Source organism: Capra hircus, chromosome 1 (assembly GCF_001704415.2).
Source record: "Capra hircus breed San Clemente chromosome 1, ASM170441v1, whole genome shotgun sequence".
NCBI lineage: Eukaryota > Metazoa > Chordata > Mammalia > Artiodactyla > Bovidae > Capra > Capra hircus.
In genome coordinates this window covers 135,569,238-135,593,932 of record NC_030808.1, presented here as the reverse complement: position 1 = coordinate 135,593,932, position 24,695 = coordinate 135,569,238, and the positions used below count along the sequence as shown (strand labels likewise).

At 49.8% G+C, this 24,695-nt stretch overlaps 2 protein-coding genes across 3 annotated transcripts in view; both read left to right on the top strand.

The window, feature by feature from the left end:
• Nucleotides 1-12,701, top strand: part of TMEM108 (transmembrane protein 108) — a 422,004-nt gene extending 409,303 nt beyond the window's left edge. Inside the window, exons 5-6 of one of the 2 annotated variants that reach the window (XM_018051242.1) lie at nt 5,817-5,971; nt 10,890-12,701. In XM_018051242.1, coding sequence (XP_017906731.1) covers nt 5,817-5,971; nt 10,890-11,012 — 278 coding nt within the window. In that variant the 3' untranslated portion in view covers nt 11,013-12,701. The remainder of the gene's footprint in view (nt 1-5,816; nt 5,972-10,889) is intronic. The other variant, XM_018051251.1, reaches the window with a different exon arrangement.
• Nucleotides 14,825-24,695, top strand: part of BFSP2 (beaded filament structural protein 2) — a 74,771-nt gene continuing 64,900 nt past the window's right edge. The window contains exon 1 of the mRNA XM_018051235.1: nt 14,825-15,381. Within this exon, the coding sequence (XP_017906724.1) occupies nt 14,893-15,381 (489 nt within the window). The 5' untranslated portion in view covers nt 14,825-14,892. The remainder of the gene's footprint in view (nt 15,382-24,695) is intronic.

Genomic DNA, 24,695 nt, shown 5'->3' with positions numbered 1-24,695 from the left:
CGCTGGCCCTGTGAAGGTCCTGATGAGAGGGGCACTGAGAAAGAAGGTGCTTGTCCAGCTTTAAAATTCTGTGCTGTTTGAAAGCTCATAGCCTGGCCAGGTCTAGGGTTCCCAACGTCAGACCTTCTCAGCAGCTACATTTATCCTAAAGCACACTCTCCAGCCCTCAAAGAAGAGTTTCCTCTTTGGCTAGTTTGCCAGATATTTCAGGCAATCTGCATTGGTAACAAAGTACATGCATAGATTGTCTCATCTGGCTTTTCTGAGTAGTCCGGGCCCTGGTCCAGCTTTTCTGGGGCTGCCTGGGCAGGCCGGCAAGTCCCCGGTTTCTGGTGGAAGCAGAGGGTGATTGTAGCAAGTCTCAGGTCTGTTCAAGAGGGGCTGTCACCAATCGCACCTGCTCTTCAGATCATGAGCCCTTTTCTAGCAGCTGGAAGGATGTATGTTGCGCCAGGTCTGAGAAATGCTTTGTCTCCTGAGCCACACTGGAAACAGCCACACTCAGTTTCAGATGTGCTGAGAACTGAAACTGATTGGATCCAGGCCACATTTGGTCAGGGTCTGGGAGCTGGGTGGCTCCTGAGATGGTCTCTGCTGCCACCATCAGGACGCACAGCCCACCACCTCCTGCTGGAAGCCTCTGGGTCTGGTGCTGAAGTGGCCCCTGCTCTTGGCTGTCAGTGCTCTGGGTTTCCATCAGGAGGTCGGTTGTGTGGCTCTGTCAGTCTCTCTGGCCTGGCCTGCACGTACCACATTCATTGCTGAGAATGTCTTCATCCAGCCTCCCTGGAAGAGATGGGAGTTACATGGGGCAAAAGCAGGAAACAAGGCCAGTTACAGATATTTTTCAGCATCAATCCAAGTTGAGCCATCCAAAGCAGAGCAACCTCTCCCTGACCCAGGACTCGTGAGAGTTCATATGCACATTACCCAGGACAGGCTGGCCTCCTTCCAGACATACAGAAATCCCACTGGAGCAGCAGAGAGAATGCATCCTTATGCCAGGTGGCTCGTGGCTATATTACCAGTTGTTCTGTGAATGTTACTCAAATCCGTATGTGTCTGGGTACCTTTATTCACAACCCCAGTGACTTTGTAGTTATTTTTAAAAAGAAAGAAAGAAACCTGGGTCAGAAGTACTCTTTCCAGTTAAAAGAATAGATTAGGATGGGAAGTAAGTGTGACCAGGTTTGTCTCCTTGGGGTTTATGAACCAACTGAAGGACGTGGGGCAGCCTTTGAACAAGGCAGGCTTACCCGGGGGTGTTCCGAGGCTAGACTAGAGTGTCCTGGCCACACTCAGAGCTCTTCCCTGTGCTTCCCAACCAGCGACCCCCGCAGGAACCTTCTGGAACCTCTTCAGGCACATCTCCATCCACCAGGCCAGAAAGTCAATGAGCCCCCAAACCTGCTTTCCCCAGGCCCGTCACCCAGTCCAGCCCAGCCTCCTTCCACACCCTGAGGCCTCCCTTGACCTCCCCCAACCTCCGGAGTGAGGAAATGATTGTCCAAGATGGGCTGGCACCACTCAGGTAATCCTTTCCTCCAGGGTTTCTGGTTTCTAATCTACCTAATGAGGGGCCACACTAAGACATCAGAGCTCCCTGCCCTCTCTCATTTGCCTAACTTTAAACTCGTGTGAATAGCTTGAGAGGGACCCTGCTGTAACAGGAAGCCTTGACTTGGGAACCAGACACACCTGGATGGAAACCCAGCTCTCCCACTAGTTGCCCCTGGGACTTGGACAGGTTAACCCTTGGACCACTGTTTTCTCACCTGCAAAAATAGGACTAATGTCCACTGTTAGTTCAAGGCCTTCAGGAGATGGATACCAAAACAGAATTAGGCCTGCAAGAGATTTACTGGGGAAACACCTTTGAATTATTGATACAAAGGAAGAAGAAGGAGGTGGAGGGCTGGGAAGGAAAAGGCTGGGATGGCCAACCTGAGGAAGCTTCCACGAGGTGAGGGGAGTCCTCAGACCATTAGAGGAGTTTCCTGTCCCACGGGAACAAACCTCCATCAGTAATGGCTGGGAGCAGCCTAGGAAGGGTGGCCTCAGCATACCTGTGGTGGTGGGTCAAGGGGGCAGAGGCAGGGGCGGTCCCTTGGCTGCCCCGCGCAGCAGGAGAGCTGCTCAGGCGCTTGCGGGGCTGCAGCTGCCCCTCCAAAGCCTTGTCGGGGACAGCAGATGCATCTGAAGTCCTATCACGGCCTCTACCATGGGGAGGTGCCCAATGAGGACACGGTCAGAGGGAGATGATACTCATCTCATTGTCAGGATTTGCCACACATCCTCCAGCCGCCCATGGAGAGCACCCTCCCTCAGGGTCCTGTAGGCTTTCGTGTCCATTTCCCATCGTATAGCAGGTCCCAGCCCTGAAATGAGGCCCCTTCCAGAAACATCAGCACAGTACCCAGGCTCCATCTTCACGTCAGCAACGCTCCTCCTTCCTGTCACACATCCAACAAGCTGTGGCTGATTCCCTACTGATGTGCTGGAGAAGCTGGGAGAACTTGCTTCACTCTCATTTCAGTTTCAAAACTAGAGGAAATAGGGATCCTATTGACCTCCTCGAGGGTCTCGACAGCGTTTCCTTTTGGAGAAACAGAGCAGTTGAAGCTTTCGGTGACATGGGAGAGGGCGCGGCTCACACCTGAGTGTGCAGAGTTGTGTGGTTTAGAAGTTTAGGCAACTTCAGTTGCCTCTTCTGTGAATGGGAAGAGTGCCAGCACCTTCCTCAGGCAGCCATATTGTGAGTTAAATCAGACAGTAGAGCACCTGGGAATAAAATAGAGACTCCATAAATCTGATTGAACTTTTCTTTCTGAGATGAAAGCTCAGGCCCCAAAATAATGAAAGTACTAACCTAACCCTTGGCCTTGAGCCACGCAACAGTCATGAGGCCCAATTTTTCCTTCAGGGTCTCCCTTTAAGGATGATGATGTGAGAACAAGAAGGAAACTCGTATTAGTGAAGCACCTATTGTGTGTCAGGCAGTGCTCTCAGCATTTAGCATTCGTGATCCTTACAACCCTGCCGAGTCTGTAGTGATCAGCATGATGAAGTGACGCCTAGTGTAATACACAGCTGAGTCAGACTTGAACTCAGGTCTTTTGGACTCTAAGCCCATGCTCTTCCTGTAGCCAGGCTGGCTTCTGGTGTGTAAGTGAACTGGTGTTTGAGAGGCACCAAGAACTCCCCGATAGATGTATAATCAGGCTGGGAGTGCTAACAACATGGGAGGAGGAGAAGGTGAGGAACAGAACTCCCCATTCCGACCCCCAGCCCTTCCCACAGGGCAGGACCCTGGTCGTGCGTCCTAACCATGCCCAGGCCCTGGAGCAGGGGCAGTGTGGGCTCAGAGGGCACTGGCCCGGGATCCAGAGGACCTGGATTCTGCAACCTGCACACACCTAGGTTAGCGGGCGGGGGTGGGGTGGGGTGGGAGGGAGTGGTCATGCAGCCTAGCCCTCACCCTATGGCTTGGGTTTCCCCAGCTTGAATTCCCCTGGGCTGCTTCACCTTTCCAGCCCCAGGAGTAGGGTGAAAAGTAGTAATGACAATGAAGAATAAAAATTCCAGAAAAGAGAAGGGACCAGGGCCTTACCCCAGCCTTGCCACTTGCTGTGACCTGTGGCAAGCTGGGTTCTGCATCAGAGTCTTCTCCTCTATAAAACAGGCAGGTGTGCCCTAAACTAGCAGACTTTCAGGCTGACTCTGCAGCCTCCCTCCTCACCCCTTCTTCCTTCAACCAGCTGAAGAAAGGGCTCTTTGGAAGGAAGGGAGGAAACCCACAAAGCTTGAAAGAATCTCTACCAGCCAGTCTAAAATGTCTTTGAGCTCAAGTATTCAGAAACTGGCTTTCTATTTTTAAAACTTCTTTGAAAGGGCCTGGAAGAATGGTAAGAAAAGTAGAAGTCTTTTTGATCAAAGCAGATTGGATGGAATGGAAACTTGCCCAATCTCTTGATCTTGCCTGGAAGCCTTTTCAGGTAGAGATGCCAGCAAGGCCAGCAGCAGGAAAGAGCTACAGAATTCCTCAGTCAGCCTGCAAGGTTCTGGGCTCTGGGCCCTGAAGTCTCAGCCTGTGTGGATGCCAACTTTTGCAGTTCCCCCACACCCTGGCAGGCACAGGCCCCCAAAACTACCAAGCCTGCTGGCCGCTGTGGGCAGAGATGGGCCTCCACTGCCCCCTGGTGGCCACTGCCACCACAGCACCAGCCTCTATGGACAGCTCAGCCTGCCCTCCACCCTCCAGCACAGATGATGGGCACCACCAGGATGTTGAGTGCAACCATGCCTACTCCTGATCCAGAGTTTCAGCCACCCCATGGGCTCTGGGAATGGATAGCCTGGGCAGGAGGTGCCCAGTCTTCATTGACTGGCTTCTCCCCAAGATGGCTCCTGTCTCCCTGGGGCATTGCATCCCTATTCCCCTGTAAGACCCAGGACAGGCCGCCCCACCTCTCTGACCTTGGAAGCCTTCCCTGTCAGCATGTCCAAGCCACTCTGTTCACACATGGTTCAGCAGCAGCCTCCAAACATGCTCCTTCCTCCCGTGTCCCCAAGAGTCCAAGACTGAACAAACAGCGTGGCACGTCGAGCTGTGTGGAGGCGGGATCAGACCTCTCTGTGCAGCGGGGCTTCCATGTCAGCATTTGGCTTATCTTTGTGAGGCAGCACTGATGGTTGAGAGCATGGACTTTGGAGCCATCTGGATTTGCTCTTGGGCAAAGTCACTTCACCTCTCTAAGTCTCCATTTTCCTGCCTGTAAAATAGTGACCCTCATAGTACTGACCTCATGGAGTTACATGGAGGATTAAATGAATTCATGTTTCTAGAGTACTGGAGCCCTACATACATGCTATAGGACTGTTAAGAGCTATTTGTTTTTGATGATGGTGGTGGTAATGAGACCGGAGCAACAGTTTTATCAGGACCCAAGACCTCTGCCTAGAGATTTTGCTCTGAGCCTCTGCCCTCTGTGGAAGTCAAGGCTCATTTGTAAGGTTCCTTGGGCTCTGCTCATCTCTATGCCACACTCCCACTTCGGGAACACTCCTCCTCAGTCCTGAGGTACAGCTTGGCACATACATGACATTTCCTGCAGCTGAGCTCTGGGGAGCCCCCCCCCCGCCCCCCCGCAGTGAGAGCACAAGGCCTTTACTTGGAGCAAACTCCCTGGCACTGCAACATGAGCAGGTATCCGAAATTCCATCCAAACCACCTGCCCCTGCCTCACCTCCCACCTCACTCTCTCCCACACCAACCGCACTCCAGCCATGCTGCTATTTCCTCACGTACATGCAGCTTGTCCCCACCTCAGGACCCTTGAACATGCTGTTCCCTCCACTTGGGACACGCTGCCCCTGTTCCACCCATGGCCAGCTCCTTCCCCACGTGCCAGTCTCAGCCATAAAGTCACTGCTCAGGGAAGCTTTTCACGATGGAACCCCTCCCACAGCTCCCCTCAGCTGTCTCCCTCACTTCCCCGTGTTTCCTTTTCTCTGAACAGTTATCTTCCTATACTGTCTAACCCCTGTGAGCCCTCCATACACAAGCAAGGAGGGAAGCTTAGGAAAGCAGGGCGGTCCTGTCTTTTTCTTCTCTCCCCCGTCCCCAGCACCTGGCACAAAGCAGACGCTCCACGTTTATAGATATTCGTTGAGCTAATGAACAAGCGAATCAGTGAGCGGGGCAAGTGGCTGGATGTGTGACTTTCACGGTCTCACCCGGAGGCTGGCCCCCTCCCTCCGCGATGCTGGCCCCGCTTGCCGCCCCTCCTTCTCTCTAATGGGGACTCTCTCTGCAGCGGTCCTGCTGACTGTGTGCTGCCTGCGGAGGAAGAAGAAGCCGGCCAACCCCGAGAACAGTCTGAGCTACTGGAACAACGCCATCACCATGGACTACTTCAGCAAGCATGCCGTGGAGCTTCCCAGGGAGATCCAGTCCCTGGAAACATCTGAGGTAATGAGCCCCAAACCAAGGGCTGCCCCCGGGAGGACTGCCACTGGGAGAGGAGCACCTGCTCGCCTCTACAGCCTCCTCCTGGTGGCACGAACCTGCAGGGTCCTGAGCTGCTGGGCCCCACCCCAGCCCTGCCGAAAGGGCATCTGCTTGGCGAGGCACGTTTCTTGGGACTTCGGGTTTCTGGGAACAGGCCAACAACTGTTCATTGAGGACAGTTTGGTGGCAGGTGTTCAGGGGACTGTGAAGGTGGGAGCTTGCTCGGAAGGGGTCCAGGCTCCGAGATGTGGTTAAGGTACTGGACCTTGGCATCATTCAGATAATACGGGGAGAGTAGGATGCAAGGGGGATATGGGGAGAGTTAGAGGCTGTGAAACCCGCAGAGGAGAGCCTTGCAGAGCAAGTGCTGGCAAAGTGAATGAGAGCAGGAAACCCCAGCCTGGCCAGTGAGGGAGCTGGGCTTTGAACCCCATGTCCTGACTACAGAGATCACTGCTCTTTCCACTCTAACAGAAGGGTGGGGCAGGGGCCAGGGTACCCCAGGAGAGGTAGATGGATTAGGCACAGCCTTGGATGAAGTTGGATGGAGTTTGTGCATTAGTCTTGGACAGCGGAGAGTCAATGAAAGTTAAGCTTTTTGTGACCTAGTTGTAGAAAGATTGTGCTGATGGTCATCATCAGTGAATGGATGAGAAGGAAAGGAAGGATGGTTTACTGGATGGCTGAATGGATGAGAGGACAGAAAGACAGATGAGAAATAAGTAAGGGATGCTGTTCAGATGGTCCGGGAGGAGGGTGGCGGTCAGCTAAGTAAAGGTGGGGGTGGTGCTGAGCATGCTTCTGGTGGAACAGTCCCCTCCCCTCCTGCAGACCCATCCCCCCAGCATCCAGATGAGCTTTTATAGACATGCCTGTGATCACATCACACCTGTGCCAAAACCCTTCCGTAGCTTCCCATTGCTGGTAAGTCGAAGTTCAGAGTCTTTTCAGGGCGGGCCTGTGAGGTGAACCTGCCCCCACCCAACCCTCCAGCCTCATGTCATGCCCTCTCCCTCATCTGCGAAGCTCAGATGACTTTGGATTTCTCTTCACTTCATTACGGCCCCAAGTTATTTCGCACTGCAGGGCTGTGCATAAGCTCTTCCCTCTCCTGGTGTGTCTCCTAGCGTGTCTCCTGTCCCTCCTGGGCATCCCCCTCACTGTCCACTCAGTGACTCCTACCCACCACTCAGGGTGCAGTCCAGCCATCACTTCCTCAGAGAAGCCTCCCCTGACTGCCGAGCTGGGCACTCTCTCCTATCATCAGGTCTCAGCTCCTGTGCTTTTCCACTGTGGCACGTACCAGGGTTGTAATTACACAGCCACAGGTCTGACATGACAATTTTGAATCTCTCTCCCCGACTAGAATAGCCAGTTGCCCCCACACTGCTGACCCCGAGGGGCAGTTCTAAGGCACCGATTTTACTCCGCCTACCAGCAGTACTGGCACGTTCAGTCATCTCCTCCTTACACCATTTCTCCACTGGCATCCCAGCCCCATCCTGTCCTGTTCCCTCCCACCCCCAGCAGCTCCTCCGGAACCTCCATCATGGCCCCCCGTCCTTTCCCCAAGCTCCAGTCACAGGAGGGCCCAGGCTCAGTGCTCCCACTGCTTCTCTTCTCTGTGAGAAGGTTCCATGACTCTAAGTCCCAATTCTCACCATGACTATCAAGTTCTGCTCTAGCCTGGCCGTCTCCCCTGAGCTCCAGACCCATGTGCCCAGCTACCGATGCACACATTTAACCGGCATCTCAGCGTTTCCCCGCCACCTCAACACCCGGAAGCCCCCTGGTGTTTCTCATCAGGTGGCACTGCTGGCCACCTTCTCCTCTGACACACCCCACATCCCATCCGTCAACAGCCCCTCGTCCGTTGGCTTTTCCTCCACATGAGCAGGTCTCACTACCAGCACTGTGGCCACCCCCCACCCCAACAACACCCGCCCTCGAACCCGGGATCGTTGCCACCGCTCTGCAAACGGCTCTCCCGGCCGCTGTCTGCCCCCAGTCCCTGCTTGCAGCCTGTCCTCCACACAGCAGCCAGACCAGCTTTTCAAGGGAGGACCTCATGTCAGTCACGACTTCCAAGCCTCACAGGGCTCCTCCGCACACTCTGGACAAAGTCCAGATTCCTCCCAGCGGGCTTTTTCTCAGGCTGGCCCCCGCCTACCTCCTCTCCGCTCTGCCAGGCCCCCCAGGAGTACAGGTCTCAGTCCCTAGAGTAAGCTCGTCCTGGCACCTGTCTGAAATGCTCTTTTCCCCGCTGCCTCCATCTCTCACTTCCTCCAAGCCTCTGCTGCAGTGCCACCTCCTCAGAGACGCCTCCCCTGACTGCTCGACACAGGTTAGAACCCCACCTTCCCCCGACTCTGTGCTCTGTCCCCACCTGCTTCGATTTTCTTCAGCACTTCTCTCCCCCTGGCATTGTACCCTTCTCTCTCTGTTGACTGCTGAGTATACATCTCACCTACTAGAACACATGCTGCCCCAGGGCAGGAGGCTTCCTCACGCCCTGTGCCCGACTCCTAGAACAGTGCTGAGCATGTGGTAGGTACTCAGTAAATGGTCTTCACATGGGTGAACTTTGCTCACGATCTACCCGTCATCCACCCCAAACCCTGACACACAGTGGACACTCAGTAAAAAAAAAAAATTAGCTGAAGGACAAACAGAGGGACAGGCCTTACAATGGCATTGATCTTTAGCGTGGCCAGGGTACAATTTGGTGGCAGGAGTGTTCCTGAAAACTATCACAGTGAGTAAAAAAAAAGAAAAAACAGGTAACTTGGCCCAAGGGCTGGCCCACTTTGAGTGTGGGCTCTGTTCTCCTGGACCCTAAGCTGCTTACAAATTGGTAAATGAAAACCAAAAGCCAGAGGACAGTGCTGGTGGACAGCACCCACAGCCCTAGGACACCGTGGGACACAGGCCATGAGACCCTGCTAGGACCCAGGGTCAGGGGGCTGCAGCAACGCCAAGTTTGGCTGGCTTCAGAGTGGGTTTCTCACCCTCTCCCAGTCGGCCTGCTCCCCTCATCCCACTGTATTCCCAATAACAGCAGTTGTCCCCTGTCCCCTGGGCACAGAGGCCCTGCCTACCCACACAGCCACCGCAGTCATAGGGCCATGAGCTCACTGCCAGGATGCCAGCTTTGGAGGCTGCCAAGTGCTTCGCCTAAGCAAGTTTCCCTGGCACCCTGCTCCCCTGCTGGGCTGATGAAAACAGCAAAACAGAATTGTGTGGGCAGAATTGTGCCCAGAAGCGTTTGGAAACTTTCATGCTTTCTCCTCTTTTTCCCTCCCCTCCTTCCTTGTTTTTTCCTTCCTGCCTTAGTTATTTTCTATATAACTTTCTCTTTTTTTTACACAGAATAACTTCCCCCACATGGTTTGCCCTTACACTCTTGTGAGGACTGTAAAACCACAGCACCTCTCAGGTTCCAAACTCCCCATCAGCTTAACCCCAAAGCCCAGTGGAGAAAGAGGGTTTCTGTCCCCTCGCTGACACGCCGCCCTGGTCTCCTCTCTTAGACAGCTGGCCCCACGTCCACCCCTAAGATGAGCGAAGGACATTCTTGTCTTCTGAAGACATTTTACAACAAATGGCCTGTCTTCCTTTCTCTCCTTATTACCCATAGATAATTATACTTGTCAAAAATTGCATGCTTTTTATTCATTTTGGGGGGAGTATAGTGCAATGAAAACAAAATCAAAAAAGTCCGCACGTTTTGTTTAAAAATAAATTTCCGAGTATTAATTATGACATCTTAAACTGAAGCCATTTCTAAGCTGGTCTGGCCTAAACCAGTTACACCCAAGTCTGCCACTGAGTCTTTGCACTACAATAGCCTGCAGACTCTGAGACTTCCATTGTGTGGAACTGGAACAAACTGTGGCTTTTTTTCTCTATGTCAACACCTGGGCTGGAGTCTGAGAGCTGCTATTGCATAGCCCCCATCTGTCTGCACGGCTGAGGCCGAAGTCGTTTAGATGACCTGAGCGGGTTGTCTGTTTCTGGGCTTTCCCCCTCCTGGGGCTGTGTAGATGGACAGAATTTTTCACTACCTATTGTGCAGTCACACAGAAATTCAGATCCATTCAGCTCAGCACATCCAGTGCTATAAGAAACAGGCTTAGAATTCTGACCAGGCTCTGGGAGAACTCAGGAGGGTGGAATGAGCTCTGCAGGTTCTGGCAGGTGGGTCTCAGCAGAAGAAAGAGGAGAGCAAGCGCTGGGTGTGTTCAGGAAAGAAAAGTGGTGAGGCCTCCTGGAGGTCTGTGGGAAAAAGGTGGAAGGAGAGTCTGGGGCCCAAGGGGACCAGGTTTTGCCCACTAGGGCAGTGAGCTGTACACCGTGGACAGCTGTACGTGTGTGGACAGCAATGCTACCTCTTGCAGCCTAGAGTGGAGATGATTCAGGAAGCAGGAACTCTTCTTTGGAAGCTGATATGAAGATCTGAAAAAAGAGCAGGCAAATCTCTGAACCCCAGCATCAGCAGTGAGGATGCTGACCAGTGGTTAAGATGAAGGGTGAAATAGGTAAAGGGGATTAAGAGGTACAAACCTCCAGTTATATAATAAATAAGCCTCACGGGTGTAATGGTACAGCATAAGGGACATGGTCAATAATATTGTAATAACGTTATTTGAGGGCACATGGTTATTAGGCTTATGGTGACCATTTCATAATATGTGTAAATGTCAAATCACTATGTAGTACGCTGGAAATTCATGTAACTTTGTATGTCAACTATATTTCAATAACTTTATTCATGTTTACCAAGCACTCCCAAGTGGAAGTAAATGTTCCGGTGGGTATGTAAGAATGGCCACCTGATGACCCCTCCCCAGCTCACCCGTCTCCTCCCTCTGTCCTCCAGGACCAGCTGTCAGAGCCCCGCTCCCCGGCCAATGGTGACTACAGAGATACCGGGATGGTCCTGGTTAACCCCTTCTGCCAAGAAACGCTGTTTGTGGGAAATGATCAAGTGTCGGAGATCTAGATCTAAGCAGCAGCCCTCGCTTTACCGGTCCCTACCTTTCATCTCTAACTTATCAATATACAAATATATATTATAAATATAATCTTTGTGTAACCCTGACTTGATGAGAAACATTTTCAGCAGCTTTTTTTTCCTAAGAATTGTCAACATCTTTTTTATAAGTGTGGTTTAAAAAAAAAAAAATCTTGGCAGAACAATCCATGGCCTTTATAAAATAAAGGTATTTCTAAGCAAAGCAGTTGCACTGATTGCTTCTCTTAATAACTGTCCTTGTACGTGGGGGTCCCAGCAGCCCCAGGCAGGTGAGAGAAGAGACTGACCTGTACAAGTGGATATTGAAATGGCCAAGTGCACGGCCTCTGAGGCTTCTTACAGCTCTAGTTCCTCTTGATTCAATGTGAAGGACCCCATTTCTGTCCCCTCATCCGCACCTCAGTGACGGGAACTGGGCACCTAGAAGGACGCTGGCGGACAAGGAAGAGGGAGCCCTGAGCCCTGTGACGGCACCGCTGGCTGTCGAGGGTGATTGCATCCGAGGTGTGGAGAAAGGCTGGAGCGTGGAGGCGGATGAGGACCTCCTCGGGCCACGCCCCCTGACAGCCCCCTCAGGGAGCCCCCACTGTGCTAACATCAGGACTGCTTTCCCCTCCGCCAGCAGGAGGCTCCCCTTCAAGTGTATCCCCACATTCTCCCACCACCCGCAAATGCATTAGACAGGGTGCCTTTCTCTGGAGACCGTCTGGATGTGGATCCCAGCCCCGGAGCTTTGAAATGCTTGCCCTTCCTCAAGGATCCAATGTTTGGGGGTTCACCTTTGTTTTCTCAAAAAACCATCACATCACACCCCTGAGGAACGTGTTTGTGAAGAAGCCTTGGAGTTGGAGCTCCAAAATTACAGTGGAGCTGTAGTTTTCTAAACCTTCCTCCCAGGATCTTAAAATAACAAGATTGCCAAAGCGGATCTCTCAGAAGACATCACTGTATCTGTGCTGGGCGCTGCGGACCTGCCTGGGGGTCACCAGGGGTCTTCACCTCTCCCTGGTCTCTCTGTCGGTGGTCTCCCGCTGCCCCACCCCCACCCCGGGGTCCACAAACCAAGGCTCAGACCCCCGGAGACAGGAGAAGGGCTTCCAGAGATGGCTGCTTATCCATTTTTTCCCCTAATATATAGTGGCTGATAGAGAAGATAACTGCTTTGACACTTCCTTTCTCTAAATGAAAGATAGTTTGATAGTATATTTTGATTATAGATGTTCTTATAGTCAGATTGGGACCTGAACTTGAATGTTGAGTCATATGTTTGTGTTATTGCTGTGGTCTTTTTATCATAACTTTTCCTTTCCTACATTTTCCCTTTTAAAAAATGGCCTTTCAACTTGTGTGTTTTCAATGTCGTATGAATGTACTTAACATGAGTTTGGTGATTGTCTCTCCTCAAAGACTCTTCAACCCTCAAGGAAGCAGGTTACATGTTGCTCTGAGACTCATTTCCCAGTGCATTGCTGTCTGATCTTTCAACTTTATCATAATATTTCTGTCAGTGATTGCATTTAAAATATCAATGTGTGTGTATATAGAGAAAGAAATCTGTTTGTAAAGTAGAATTTATATATAATATATGTAATCAGAGATACATATGTTATATATACATATGTGGGATGTATGACTTATTTTTCCTTATACACAGAATTCAGCTATCATGTATATATAAATAAACTTATTTTATTAGCCAGAGGATTAAGTTGCTAATACATTTTGCATTCTTTTCATTTTTAGATAACTTTTAAGTCTTCCTTAAGTACCAATACCGTGTATCCATCTGTATCTATTTTAACAGTAAATTGGATTTTTATCAGTGTGATGAGCTAATAGCCATTTATCATTTGATAAAACAAATTCTTTAGGAAATGCTTGGGATTTCTCCCCCAAAAGTCATTTGTCTATGGGTCTTTGGAGATATTGGTGTCAAGATACATCCTCCTCATCCACCCCTTCCTGGACTCCGGACCGTATTGTAAATATCTTCAGTCAGAGAAATATGAAGTTAACCTGACCACAGAATGTCACCATTTCATAGACTAACAGTGCCTAAATGTGGCACCATTGCAACAATTTTTGTGGCTTGAGCTCTCCGTTCATTCTTGAGTGATCCATCCTGGAATTCCTGCAGCTCCTGGGGCCCATTAGCATCACCTGTTTTAGGAGGATATCATTATAATGCAGATTAGTGGGAGCCATGGGCCTTCAGGTACACCAAGAAAGGGTGCTTTCTGTTCACAGCAAGAAAGCCTCGTCTGAATAAACAAGGGGCACTGCCAGCCTTTACTTGATCTGATTGGTTACTTAACCTGATAATCATATATTCAACATTGATATTCATAAAGTGCTTTCCATGTCATTTCAAATAGAAAAAGTGGAAGAGGGAAAAAAAGGAAAGAGCACATAGAATGTTCCAGTAAGTGACCAGCTCTTTTAACTGCGTGTGTGACCTGGGGCAGGTACCCTGTTTTCTGGGTGTTAGGAGACAGGGGGATTCTAGATAAGTCACTGGACTTGGAGTCAGAAGACTTCTCATCCCAGCTCCGCCACTTCCTGGACAGGAGACTTCAGGTAAGTCACGCAGCCCTCAGGACTCTCATCACACGAGGGAGAACAGGTGGTCATAGGCCATGTGATGATACTCCTGGAGTTGTGCAGTGCACAGCCCTGACGGCAGTGCATGGCAACCTTGATCCTGCTTCCTGAGGTCAAATTGAGAACTCAGTGTAGTAAGCATGGGAATGTGCACAGTACTGGCCATATTCAGCTCGCCACTTCCCCTTCTCTCCTCGAGGTGCGTCCCCACATTGCAGGATCTGGGTTTTGGTTACTTCTTTTCTCTAGGGTTAAACTTAAATGCAGTGGATTTTAGGTCCATTTTATTACACTGGGGACTGCAAGAGCCTTTCTGGATACTGAGGGCACAAGTTAAAGCCCAGAGGGTGTCATCCAGTACTAGCTTGGAGCACCGTTTAAGATTTTTAACCAGAAAACCTCTTTTTATATTTATGAGCTTTCTGGCAGATGGGGAAGGCAAGGTGCGGGGAACATCCAGAGCATGTATGGCCGACATGTGCGAGAACTGCATTTGCCCACAGTCCCTTTCTAGTGCATCAGCAAGTCAGAGCCCAGGCCAGTGCATGGAAAGTAAGGTGCAGAGAAGGGAAGCAATATGGTCAAGGTCAAGCAACTGACGAACACCATGCTCGGGGGCAGAAAGGCACCAGGCAGGGACCTGATCTGCTGCTGGGTCTGAGGGAGCCTGAAAGAAGCAACAGGCTTAGTTTGTTTCTTTTGAGTCCCTGGGGCTGCCTCCCACCAAGGCTGGTTCACAGTCATCTCCGGGCACATGTCCACAGTCACACACGCAGCACAGGCAAAGCTGGAGAGCCCTGACGTTAGCCCCGAAGCACCTGGAATCAGTCCTAGCTCAGCCACTCTCTCTACTTCTGATCTAATAGTCCTGAGCTTCAGTTTTCTCATCTGTGAAATGGGACTGCTGGGTGCTGGCCTTGCCCTCCTAGGTAGTGAAATACACAGGCCCAGATGAGCCACCCCCACAGCCTACCCGGATCCAGCCTCCCCACCACCCGCAGAAAAATCTAGGAGGTCAGGCACATGATCCTGCTGAGAATGCCTGAGCGCCTCTCTGCACACAGCCCTGGGCGGGCCGCTGCCCTTTCAGCGTGGTGAATGGTGGAAACTCATGGAAAACAGCAGACAAAGCAGCCCTGGCACAGGGAAGCTTCCAGAGAGGCCCAGTCACGGGGAGGCTGGGGCTGGAAACCCAAAACCACTGGGCTCTGTAAGTCCCCCAGGCACAGCAGAGGCAGAAGGGGAGATGAGCACCAGGCGAGTGGTGGTGGACGCGCCTGCAGGGGCCAGCTCCAGTATGCCTCTGCAGAGGCACAAGGCGCCCTTCAGGGCAGCTCCGTCACCGTCCTCCCTGGACGGCCTCCCAGCTTCCAGGACCATTGCCGTGGGCGGTCTTGTCCGAACACCCAGGGTCTATGTAGGGATGACACCCAGTGGGCCTACAGGTGGCCTAGGTGCCCGCGTGACCCGCAGGGCCCTGGGCATCAGCAGCGTCTTCCTGCAGGGCCTGCGGAGCTCAGGCCTGGCCACGGCACCTGCTCCCAGCCTGGAGAGGGACCTCGGTGCCGTCGAGGACCTGGGGGGTTGCCTGGTGGAATACATGGCCAAGGTACATGCCCTGGAGAAAGTCAGCCAGGAGCTGGAGGCACAGCTGCGCATGCACCTGGAAAGCAAAGCCACGCGCTCAGAGAACTGGGGTGCCCTCCGGGCCTCATGGGCCAGCAGCTGCCAGCAGGTGAGTGCCTGAGAGAGGGTGCTGACTGGCTGCCTGCTGCCCCATCTCTGGGGTTCATTAAAGAGAGCAAGGGTGCTGAGGCGGGGTGGGGGGTGGGGGGCAGGGAAGTGAGTGGCCTGAGGCCAGAGAGACTGACCATAACCCCTTACACTTCCGTGCTAAAAACATTAATGACAGTGGTAAAAAGAATAAAAGGGGGCACCATTTATTAAGGTGCCCTCAGGGCCAGGCCCATGCCAGACCCTCTGCAGACACTGTCTCCTTTAGGATTCAAAGCAGTACTGTGCAGAGGATCGTTCACTGGTTGCGTTTTTAGATGAAAAAACTGAGGCACAAAGAAGTTATGTGCCCCAAATCACACAGCCGATGGGAAAACAGAGCTGAGATTTGAACCTAAATTGTTCCAGCTCCAAAGCTTGCATTTCTCCCCTCAGCCTAGGCTGACTCTGTAACTTTGTGCTAAGAAAGGGTTTTTACAGCCATCATCAAGCAGAATGGTTTTTACAGCCATCATCAAGCCATCATCACCACCAAAGGCTGTGGCATTAAAGACGATGGCTAAATGGAGGCCTGTTCCTACTTGCATCAATTCAGGGCTGTCCTGTAGGAATCTGAGCCATGCAGGTAATTGACAAATTTACTACCCACAGTAATAAAAGTAAAAAGATACATGTGAGGTTCATATTAGTGTATTTTATTTAACTCATTATATTTTAAATGTTATTTCAACATATAATCAATGCTAAAAATATTACTGAGATAATTTACATTTGAAAAGAAGTTCTGCAATGATGGAAATGCACTGTATCCATACCATCTAGTTATCTCTGGCTATTGAGCACTTGATGTGTGGCTGAGACTGAGGAACTGACATTTTCCTTTTATTTCATTTTCATTCCTTTAAATTTAAACAGCCACAAGTGGCCAGTGGCTACCTTATTGACCAGGGCAGGGCACAGAGGTTTTCTCCTTGCTTGGTCAGGACCTGCTCTCCAGGGTGGTTCTGCAGGACGCTGAGATCATCAGTCACATCTGCTTGCAGCCTGTGGTTCTGACACTGGGCCCACAGCCAGCTTTGCACATTTCATCTGTCTCTTTGTGGGTGGCTGGCTTCTCTGTTCCCTTCCTCCCACAAATGCTGGCCTTCGCATCCCTCTGAGCTAAATCAGCCTCTAGCCCAGCCAGGAATTGCCAGCTCAGACCCCTTGCACCCTGGGGCTCAGCACACAGCCCCCAGGGGGACGTCACAGACCTTCTTACGTGTGTGACTGCGTGATGCTGGGCAGACACACTCAGCGGCTCCCCATTTGCCCCTCTTGCCTCCCACTTCACCCCCAGGAGGCTTCCCCACCACCAGCTGGTGCCCGGCAGACAGCACAGTACACATGACACCCAAAACTGTCCTCTTGGCTCTTCCTCAGAGCTGCTGTTCTGCTCACATCCATCTGTGTTGGAAGGAGAGCCATCTCAGAGCAGCCTGGGACCTTGAAGCTGACAAATCTTGGCCAGCCATTCCTCCAGGGTTCTCTCCAACAGTAATAATTCCAAATATTTGTGTCCCACAAGCCACGAGAATGCCCCTATTCCAATATTTCTTTATTGGAATATTCAAATATTTATTTATTGGAATATTCCAATAGTTCAGCTCCTGCCAGATAATTTCTTGCACTCAGCTGCCACACAGACTTATCATAAGTCAAATGTCCCAATTCCTAAGTCAAAAAGTACAGTGACAAAACTTAGTCCATATTCAAAAGAGACTGACTTAATCTGGCTTCAGAGGCTTCAGCAGCTTGCCCAACTTCTTTGAGCCCCAGTTTCCTTATCTGAAAAATGGGTATAATAGTGCCATGAGTATTCCAGCAAGTCCATAGATAAATAAGTTGCATAAGTCCTGCCCATAGGTAGACTACAGATCAGAAAAGTGCATATTGAGAGTGATACAGGTACAGAGCTGTGGGCTGGACACCAAGACAGTCAGCCCCCAAATAGGGGCCATTTTCATTTCAAGTGACTTGAGATTCTAGCTACAAATACAGAGTTCCCTTTCTCCTCTTTTATGAAACATGGACTTGAAGATTAAGTTAGAACAACCTGTAAAATGGAATTATTTCTGTCTCACATGGCCCAGTCCTCCAGCCATATCTAGCTCTGTTTCATCCAAAAAGAAAGAAAATCCTACATATCTGAGAAAGACACACAGTTTTTCCTCTGTTGCCGTTGCAAAACTGACCCATGTGGGCTATCCACCTCCAGGCTTCCCCCTTCAGCTTTACTAACACCTTCTCTCCACCTGGTATTCTCCACCCAGTCACCAGAGTGATCTTTTGGACACATATAATCCATAATGCAAATTCTGCATTATGACCCTACCCGAACCCTCTGGGCTTCTCCTCACCGACAGGACTAAATCCACAACCCTGAGCTCAGTCCACAGGGCCCTCCCAAAGTCACCTCTGTCCCAGCCACACCGCGCACCCGGGAGGCCACGGGCACACCGCGTGCCCTCGGCCTGGCCGTCCCTCCGGGGCCGCGGGGCAGCCTGCACACACATCGGCTGCGGAGGCTGCCCTGCTCACCTGTGTCGTTTGCGAGTCTGGGCCCTCACGTACTAGGCTCACTCAGGCACGTGGAAAGGTCAGGGGAACCTGAATTTGGATGCTGGCTCTGCTACCTTCCAGCTGGGTGGCTTTGAGTCAGTTATGTAACTTCTCTGAGCTTGTTTCCTCATTTGCAATTGGGGCGTCACTATATCTACTGTGTGGAGCTGTTAGGGGGTTAACTGAATGTCATGTACTTGGTAAAATCAGCGGCTAACAGCCTAGAAAGACAGTTTCATTCCTGGCACTGCAGATACCTAGAGCCACATACACGATCGATGGTCAACATGTGCCCCTCACATGGACCAACCGTATTTGAAAGGAACACAGTGTTGACCCTCAAATCCCTGTCTTTGAGATGGATAAACACCTCCCCAGTGGAAAGGGGCCACTATGAGCATGAACTGAAATAAGATGTGAAAGGGGGCTGCATGGACTCTGAAGGGCTGTGTGCGTGAAGCGTGGTGTCCTCAAAGAGGACCCGCCCCCCTGGGAGCTGGGCCATGGGCCCTGGGGTTGCTACTGTCAGGGCCTTAAAAGGACCCCTTACTCCCCAATCCCCAAGCAGTGTCCTCATCACTCAAGGGCTGCAGGAGATAGCTCCCTCCTAACCCCTATCTATCCCCAAGCAGCAGGCCCAGCTTCTGGGCACTGAGAAATGATGCCTTTCCCTCAGGGAGTGGGGCCCACTGCCTCCCTGGGTGCAGGTCATGGAGCCCTAGACTCCCACCCGCCAGTCCCCATAGGGCTCAGGAGGGACCCGTCCCCCAAGGCACTCTACCCCTTTTGGTCTAGAGATCAGCCCCCCGCACCTCCACAGTCCATTTGTTTCAGAATGTGCCGCCTTCCTCTCATGGGGGCTCAGAGGCAGCCACGCATGCCTGCTGAGTGCTCCTGGGATCCTCTGCCCTCACTTGGATTTCTTGGCCTGGAGCTTCCTGCCTGTCTCTCCAAACACCTGTCCCCAGCATTCCCGACACTTCACAACACTCCCGTACTCTTTCCCCTTGGCAGCCCACTCTCCTCCACCTGCAGCCACTTCCTCCCCTCTTTGCACCTCCTCCTCATCCTTCAAGTCTATTTCAATGGCACCTCCACTGTGAAGCCCTCCCTGATCTTCTTTGGCTCCTCAGGACCCGCATTGTGCTTGAGGCCTGGGGTCAAGCTCTCAGTAACTGAGCCCTAAAGAGGCTGAATGGTGGTTGGACACCTAGAGAAAAATGTCCCCTTCTCCCTAACCTGGGCCCCCAACAGAACCCAACATGGACCCCTGTCACCCACGAGTAGGTTGGGCTGGGAAGTCCATTTCAGTGAAACTTTCTCAGACTCAGCTATAGGAACAGTGGAGAAGTTCAGAGCAAGTACCAAGCATGATTTCGTGTCAAACGCTTCTGTAGCTGTTTGAGAAGGAAAAAAGAAAAAAGATTCAGAGGGGATAGTGTTAATGGAGAGCTCCCAGAGCTTTCCTGGGAAGAGGCCCCTCTGCTCCAGAGCCTCCCACAGCCTCTCCACCTCCACCAAGAGTTTTCACCACCAACCTCGAGGAGACACAGGCGTACTTTCAGAAGAACAAGGAAGAGGGCGAGAAGGGGAAAGAGAGTGCCTTCCCTGTGGACAAAGCCCCAGCACGGAACGTAACCCAGGACGGGGGCTCAGGAGTTCACAGCCCAGCAGTCCATCCCCCTTCACTGTGTAAGTTTATCAGCCTTGGAAGAACTGGGGTCAGAGTCAGGGCCAGCTTCATGGGGGGCAGGCCCACTGCCACACTATGAAGCCCAAACTCTAATAGGCCCCAAAGCTGGGGTTTAAGGCTCAATAGCTGCCATATTGAAACTTTCACTAGCTGTTTCTTTGAATTCGGGTTTTGTAAGTGAAGTCCAATGGCACAGTGACGCGTGTGTCAGGGACTTGGAGCCGAGGCTCCCCTGTCTCTCTGGGACAGCCAGGTCATGCGACCCCTTGCAACTCAAGGCCTCTCCTGACCTCCCCTCCTTGCCCCACCCCCAGCAAAGGCCTGGTCACAGGGGCAGGGAGGGTCAGGGTGGTATCTCAGGGGGGCAGATCTGAGACAGGCAGCACCACGGTGCATTCAACAGGCAACTGACAGGAGAAAGATGAGCCTTTCACCCACCCTCGATCCAGGTGCCTACAGAGTAGTACTGAGGTTCAGTACCCTTAGGGGTCCCTTGTCCTCCATGTTAGGGTGCCCAGTCTATAGAAAGGGATATGCCTGGCTGGACTTCCCCACCCCTGGCCAGGACCTAGCACATCAGTCCGGTAGCTGGCAGGAAGGGTAACCCCATAGTAGCGGGCCTCACAGCTCCCCCAGATCACAGGGCATGGCCCCCTGGGTGCCTGTGAGGGTTGCATCTGTGCCTTTATTACCCCTGTACTTGAAGGATTACAAGATTAAACAGCAAAAATGAGTATGATAGGTCAATAGAAAAACCAGAAAGAAAGGAAAATTCTAATACCTTTCAAGGCACCCCTTTTCTTGCTTTTTGAAAGCGGAAAAGCACAAGGAGCTCTGTGCTTTCATTTTGCACTGGGATTCACAAAGTATGAAGCCTGTCCTAGTTAGAGTTAAATGTTATGAAGTTCTTTTTCATGTCCAAACGTCTCTCTCAGGGACTCAGCTGAGTTAGTATAGAAACTCTCAGCTACTTCTGCTCAGCAGTAAAACAGATGGAAGAACTCCCAGACGGTGGCAAGAGGTCAAGGAGGCCCGGGCACCAGCTCAGGCAGAAGGTGGTCCTTTCCCTGTCTGGCTTTGCTTAGTGCTCCGACTTTCCATGCCAAGTGAATAACGCTGATAGGAAGTTCTGGCAGCAACATCAGGCCCTTTCATCCTCAAATAGGGCAAGCGCAAGCTTGGAATTAGGCAGCCTCCCTGCCTCAGAGCTGCTCATGAAAGAGGAGTAGGAACAGAGGTGGGGCAGCCACGGAGTCAGAGCCCAGGGAGTGAGCAGAGGCCAGCGCTGTGGAGAGGCTGCAGGCAGAGGAAAGGGGACCACGGAGGCTTAAGTCTCCACCGAAATGGGAGAAAACAGCGGCTTATACCTCCAATGGCAAGGGCTGTCAGCTGGAGGCAAGAAGTCAAAACTATTGAAAGGCAAAAGGATTCAAATTTCAGATGGGCCTGATTTTAGTATTTCCCCCTCTCTCACAGTCTCTCTTTCTGTCCCTTGCAGAGAAAGAGTCCATACTCTCAGGATCTACCCATTTGGGGAAACTACCAGAAACAGGGAATCTAGATCCAGGCCAGGTTTCTCGCCTCAAAGCACTTGTGGTCCTAGCAGTTTTTTGTTTTGTTTTGTTTAAAAAAAAAAAGATATGAGAAGAATCCTCCCCCTCTGAATAAATGAAAGGCCACAGGATCACTGTTGTGACTCACAACCTGGTATCCCTGAAAGGCGGAGAGAGGAAGAACCTGAGCCGTTTTAGAACCTTTACAAGCTTGAATACATTTACCCAAGACAAACCACTCCGTCTGTTTCTTGATAGATACAATTTCTGAAGAGAGAGCAGGCCCGTAAGGTAGTCACCCTGTCAGTGGATCTATAAGGGACACTGAAGTATCATTAGAAATGTAACTCAAGAGAGAGAGATACATTGAGCGTTCCTCTGAGGGAGAGTAATGTGTAAGGTTGGAGAAATTCCTTGGATGGAAGGAGGCGAGGGGAAGGAGGCCTGAGGCTCTTGATTGAGTAATATAGGTGATCAGTAAGCTGCTTTCTAAGGAAAGTTGTTTTTGATTTCTTGGAGGCTCTTCTTTTGCTACATAGAGTCTCTGAGAGGGAGCAGAATTGCTGAAGAAAATAAGGGAGAGACAGTCCTGTCACTTGGGGCCTCTAGGCCCTTCCCACATGCTAAGTTTAGTCACTCTTAAATCTCCTCAGTTCAGTTCAGTTCAGTCGCTCAGTCGTGTTCGACTCTTTGCGACCCCATGAATCGCAGCACGCCAGGCCTCCCTGTCCATCACCAACTCCCGGAGTTCACTCAGACTCACGTCCATCAAGTCAGTGATGCCATCCAGCCATCTCATCCTGGGTCGTCCCCTTCTCCTCCTGCCCCCAATCCCTCCCAGCATCAGAGTCTTTTCCAATGAATCAACTCTTCGCATGAGGTGGCCAAAGTACTGGAGCTTCAGCTTTAGCATCATTCCTTCCAAAGAAATCCCAGGGCTGATTTCCTTCAGAATGGACTGGTTGGATCTCCTTGAAGTCCAAGAGACTCTCAAGAGTCTTCTCCAACACCACAGTTCAAAAGCATCAATTCTTCAGCACTCAGCCTTCTTCACAGCCCAACTCTCACATCCACACATGACCACAGGAAAAATCATAGCCTTGACTAGATGGACCTTAGTTGGCAAAGTAATGGCTCTGCTTTTGAATATGCTATCTAGGTTGGTCATAACTTTTCTTCCACGGAGTAAGCGTCTTTTAATTTCATGGCTGCAATCACCATCTGCAGTGATTTTGGAGCCCAAAAAATGAAGTCTGACACTGTTTCCACTGTTTCCCCATCTATTTCCCATGAAGTGATGGGACCGGATGCCATGATCTTCGTTTTCTGAATGTTGAGCTTTAAGCCAACTTTTTCACTCTCCTCTTTCACTTTCATCAAGATCTGTTAAAACGTCAGGTCCGTGTTGAGGAAGCGGGCAGAGGAGTCTAGATAATGGAAAATAGGGGCGTGCTGCAAAGACTGGGGATTATTAAGCCGGGGAGATGGAGGCCCCACAGACCTGAAGACAAGTTCTTCCTTGATCGCTCTACATCTTGATTCCTCATCTGGATAATGAGGATATTTGGACACTTTCTTCAATGATAAATTGTCTCTAAGAAGAAAACACTGGTAGCCTTCCTGAAGAAATCAAAAAGAAAAGGATGAGTACTATCTCTACTACTGTGTAACACTGGTCAGAGGTAGCAGTCAATGTGATCAGAAAACAATTGGAAAGCACCAAGAATTTGAATACAAGAGGAAAAATGTTGGTCTTTCTGGAGTATTTGAAAGGTTCCATGTGAAAACTTTAACACAAACAATAACATAATTTTAGTAAAGTACCAGTTTACTTAAAAAATTAAAGTCAATGCCATTGTATCTTAAATAACAAAAAAGATACAATGAAAGAGAAAAATCTTACTTATAATAGCAAAAAATAAAATGAAATGCCTTTAAATGAATTTAACAAGAAATGTCCAAAATCTATATGAGACCACCATAAAACTCTCCTGAAAGACCCAAATGGAAAGAAATACCATGCACCGAAATATAAAGACTTGAAAGCATAAAGATGCCAGTTTTCCCTAATGCAATTCTAATTTTTTAAATAGTAACGTTGCTTTTTTAGAGCTAGATGGGTTCTTTATAAATTTCATTTGTAAGAGGAAAAAGGCAAGAAGAGCCAAGAAGAAAAACTAAAAACGAAGAAGAGAAAGCTCTTCCAGATAATAAAACATACTAGAAAGTCTCAATGATTAAAGTAAACAAAGAATAGAAAGGCCACTGAAACATAAGACAAAATTTAAAACTAAGCCCCACTGCATATGGAAATTAGTACTGATCGAGGCAGCCTTTGCAACCAAGCCTTTTCAGTGAGTGGTATTCAGGAAACTGGATAGTCATAAGGAAAATAATGAAATCGTATCCATTCCTCACTATATTCTAGGGTCAATTCCAAATTCATTCTAGATTTAAATGTAAAAGAGGAAGCCATACGAGGCTAAATTCTTTATAACTTGGCTGTGGGGACATTTTTTCTTGATATAATTCAAAATCTAAAAGCAAACTTGCTGATATTTTAAAATATTGATAAATTTGATTACCAAAATGTTTTAAATTTTGAATTCTCAAACAACATAAGCATAACTGAAAAATAAATGGCAAACTAAAAAATAAGTATTTGCAACTTAGAATGTAAAGGGTTAATATCTCCATTATATAGACAGCATTTAAAATTTGAGGATTAAAAAAAGTCAGCAACACTCTTATTTTTAAGTGGACTAGAGATATGAATAGACCATTTACATAAAAAGTTAAAAGAAAAAAATTTACAATCAATTGATTTCTTTTAATTGAAGGATAACTACTTTACAATATTCTGATTGTTTTTGCCGTATATCAACATGAATCAGCCACGGGTGCACGGGTGTTCCCCCATCTTGAACTCTCCTTTCTAAAGTTAAAGTGTTTTTTAACCACATAAAAGAATGCTCAATTTCAGTCATAATAGTAAAATACAAAAAATAAAACAAAACGGAAACCTACCTGAGATACCATTTATATCTATCAGATTGGCAAAGCTCCACAAGGGTGTCAGTGTATTTTGTTGGTGAAGTTCTGTGCTGGGCTGTCCTCAGTCGCTCAGTCATGTCCGACTCTTTGCGACCCCATGGACTATAGTCCACCAGGCTCCTCTGCCCATGAGATTTTCCTGGCAAGAATACTGAAGTGGAACGCATGTAAGAATTAAAGATTTTAAAATTTAAAAAATAAAAAACTAAAAAAAAAAAAAAAAAGAATACTGAAGTGGGCTGCCATTTCCTACTCCAGGGGAATCTTCCCAACCCAGGGATTGAACCCACACCTCTACGTCTCCCACATTGTCATGAGGATTCTTTACCACTGTGCTACCTGGGAAGCCAAGGTGAAGCTCTAGGGAAGTTTATCTAATACTGATGGGAATAGAAAATATTGCAACCACTTGTG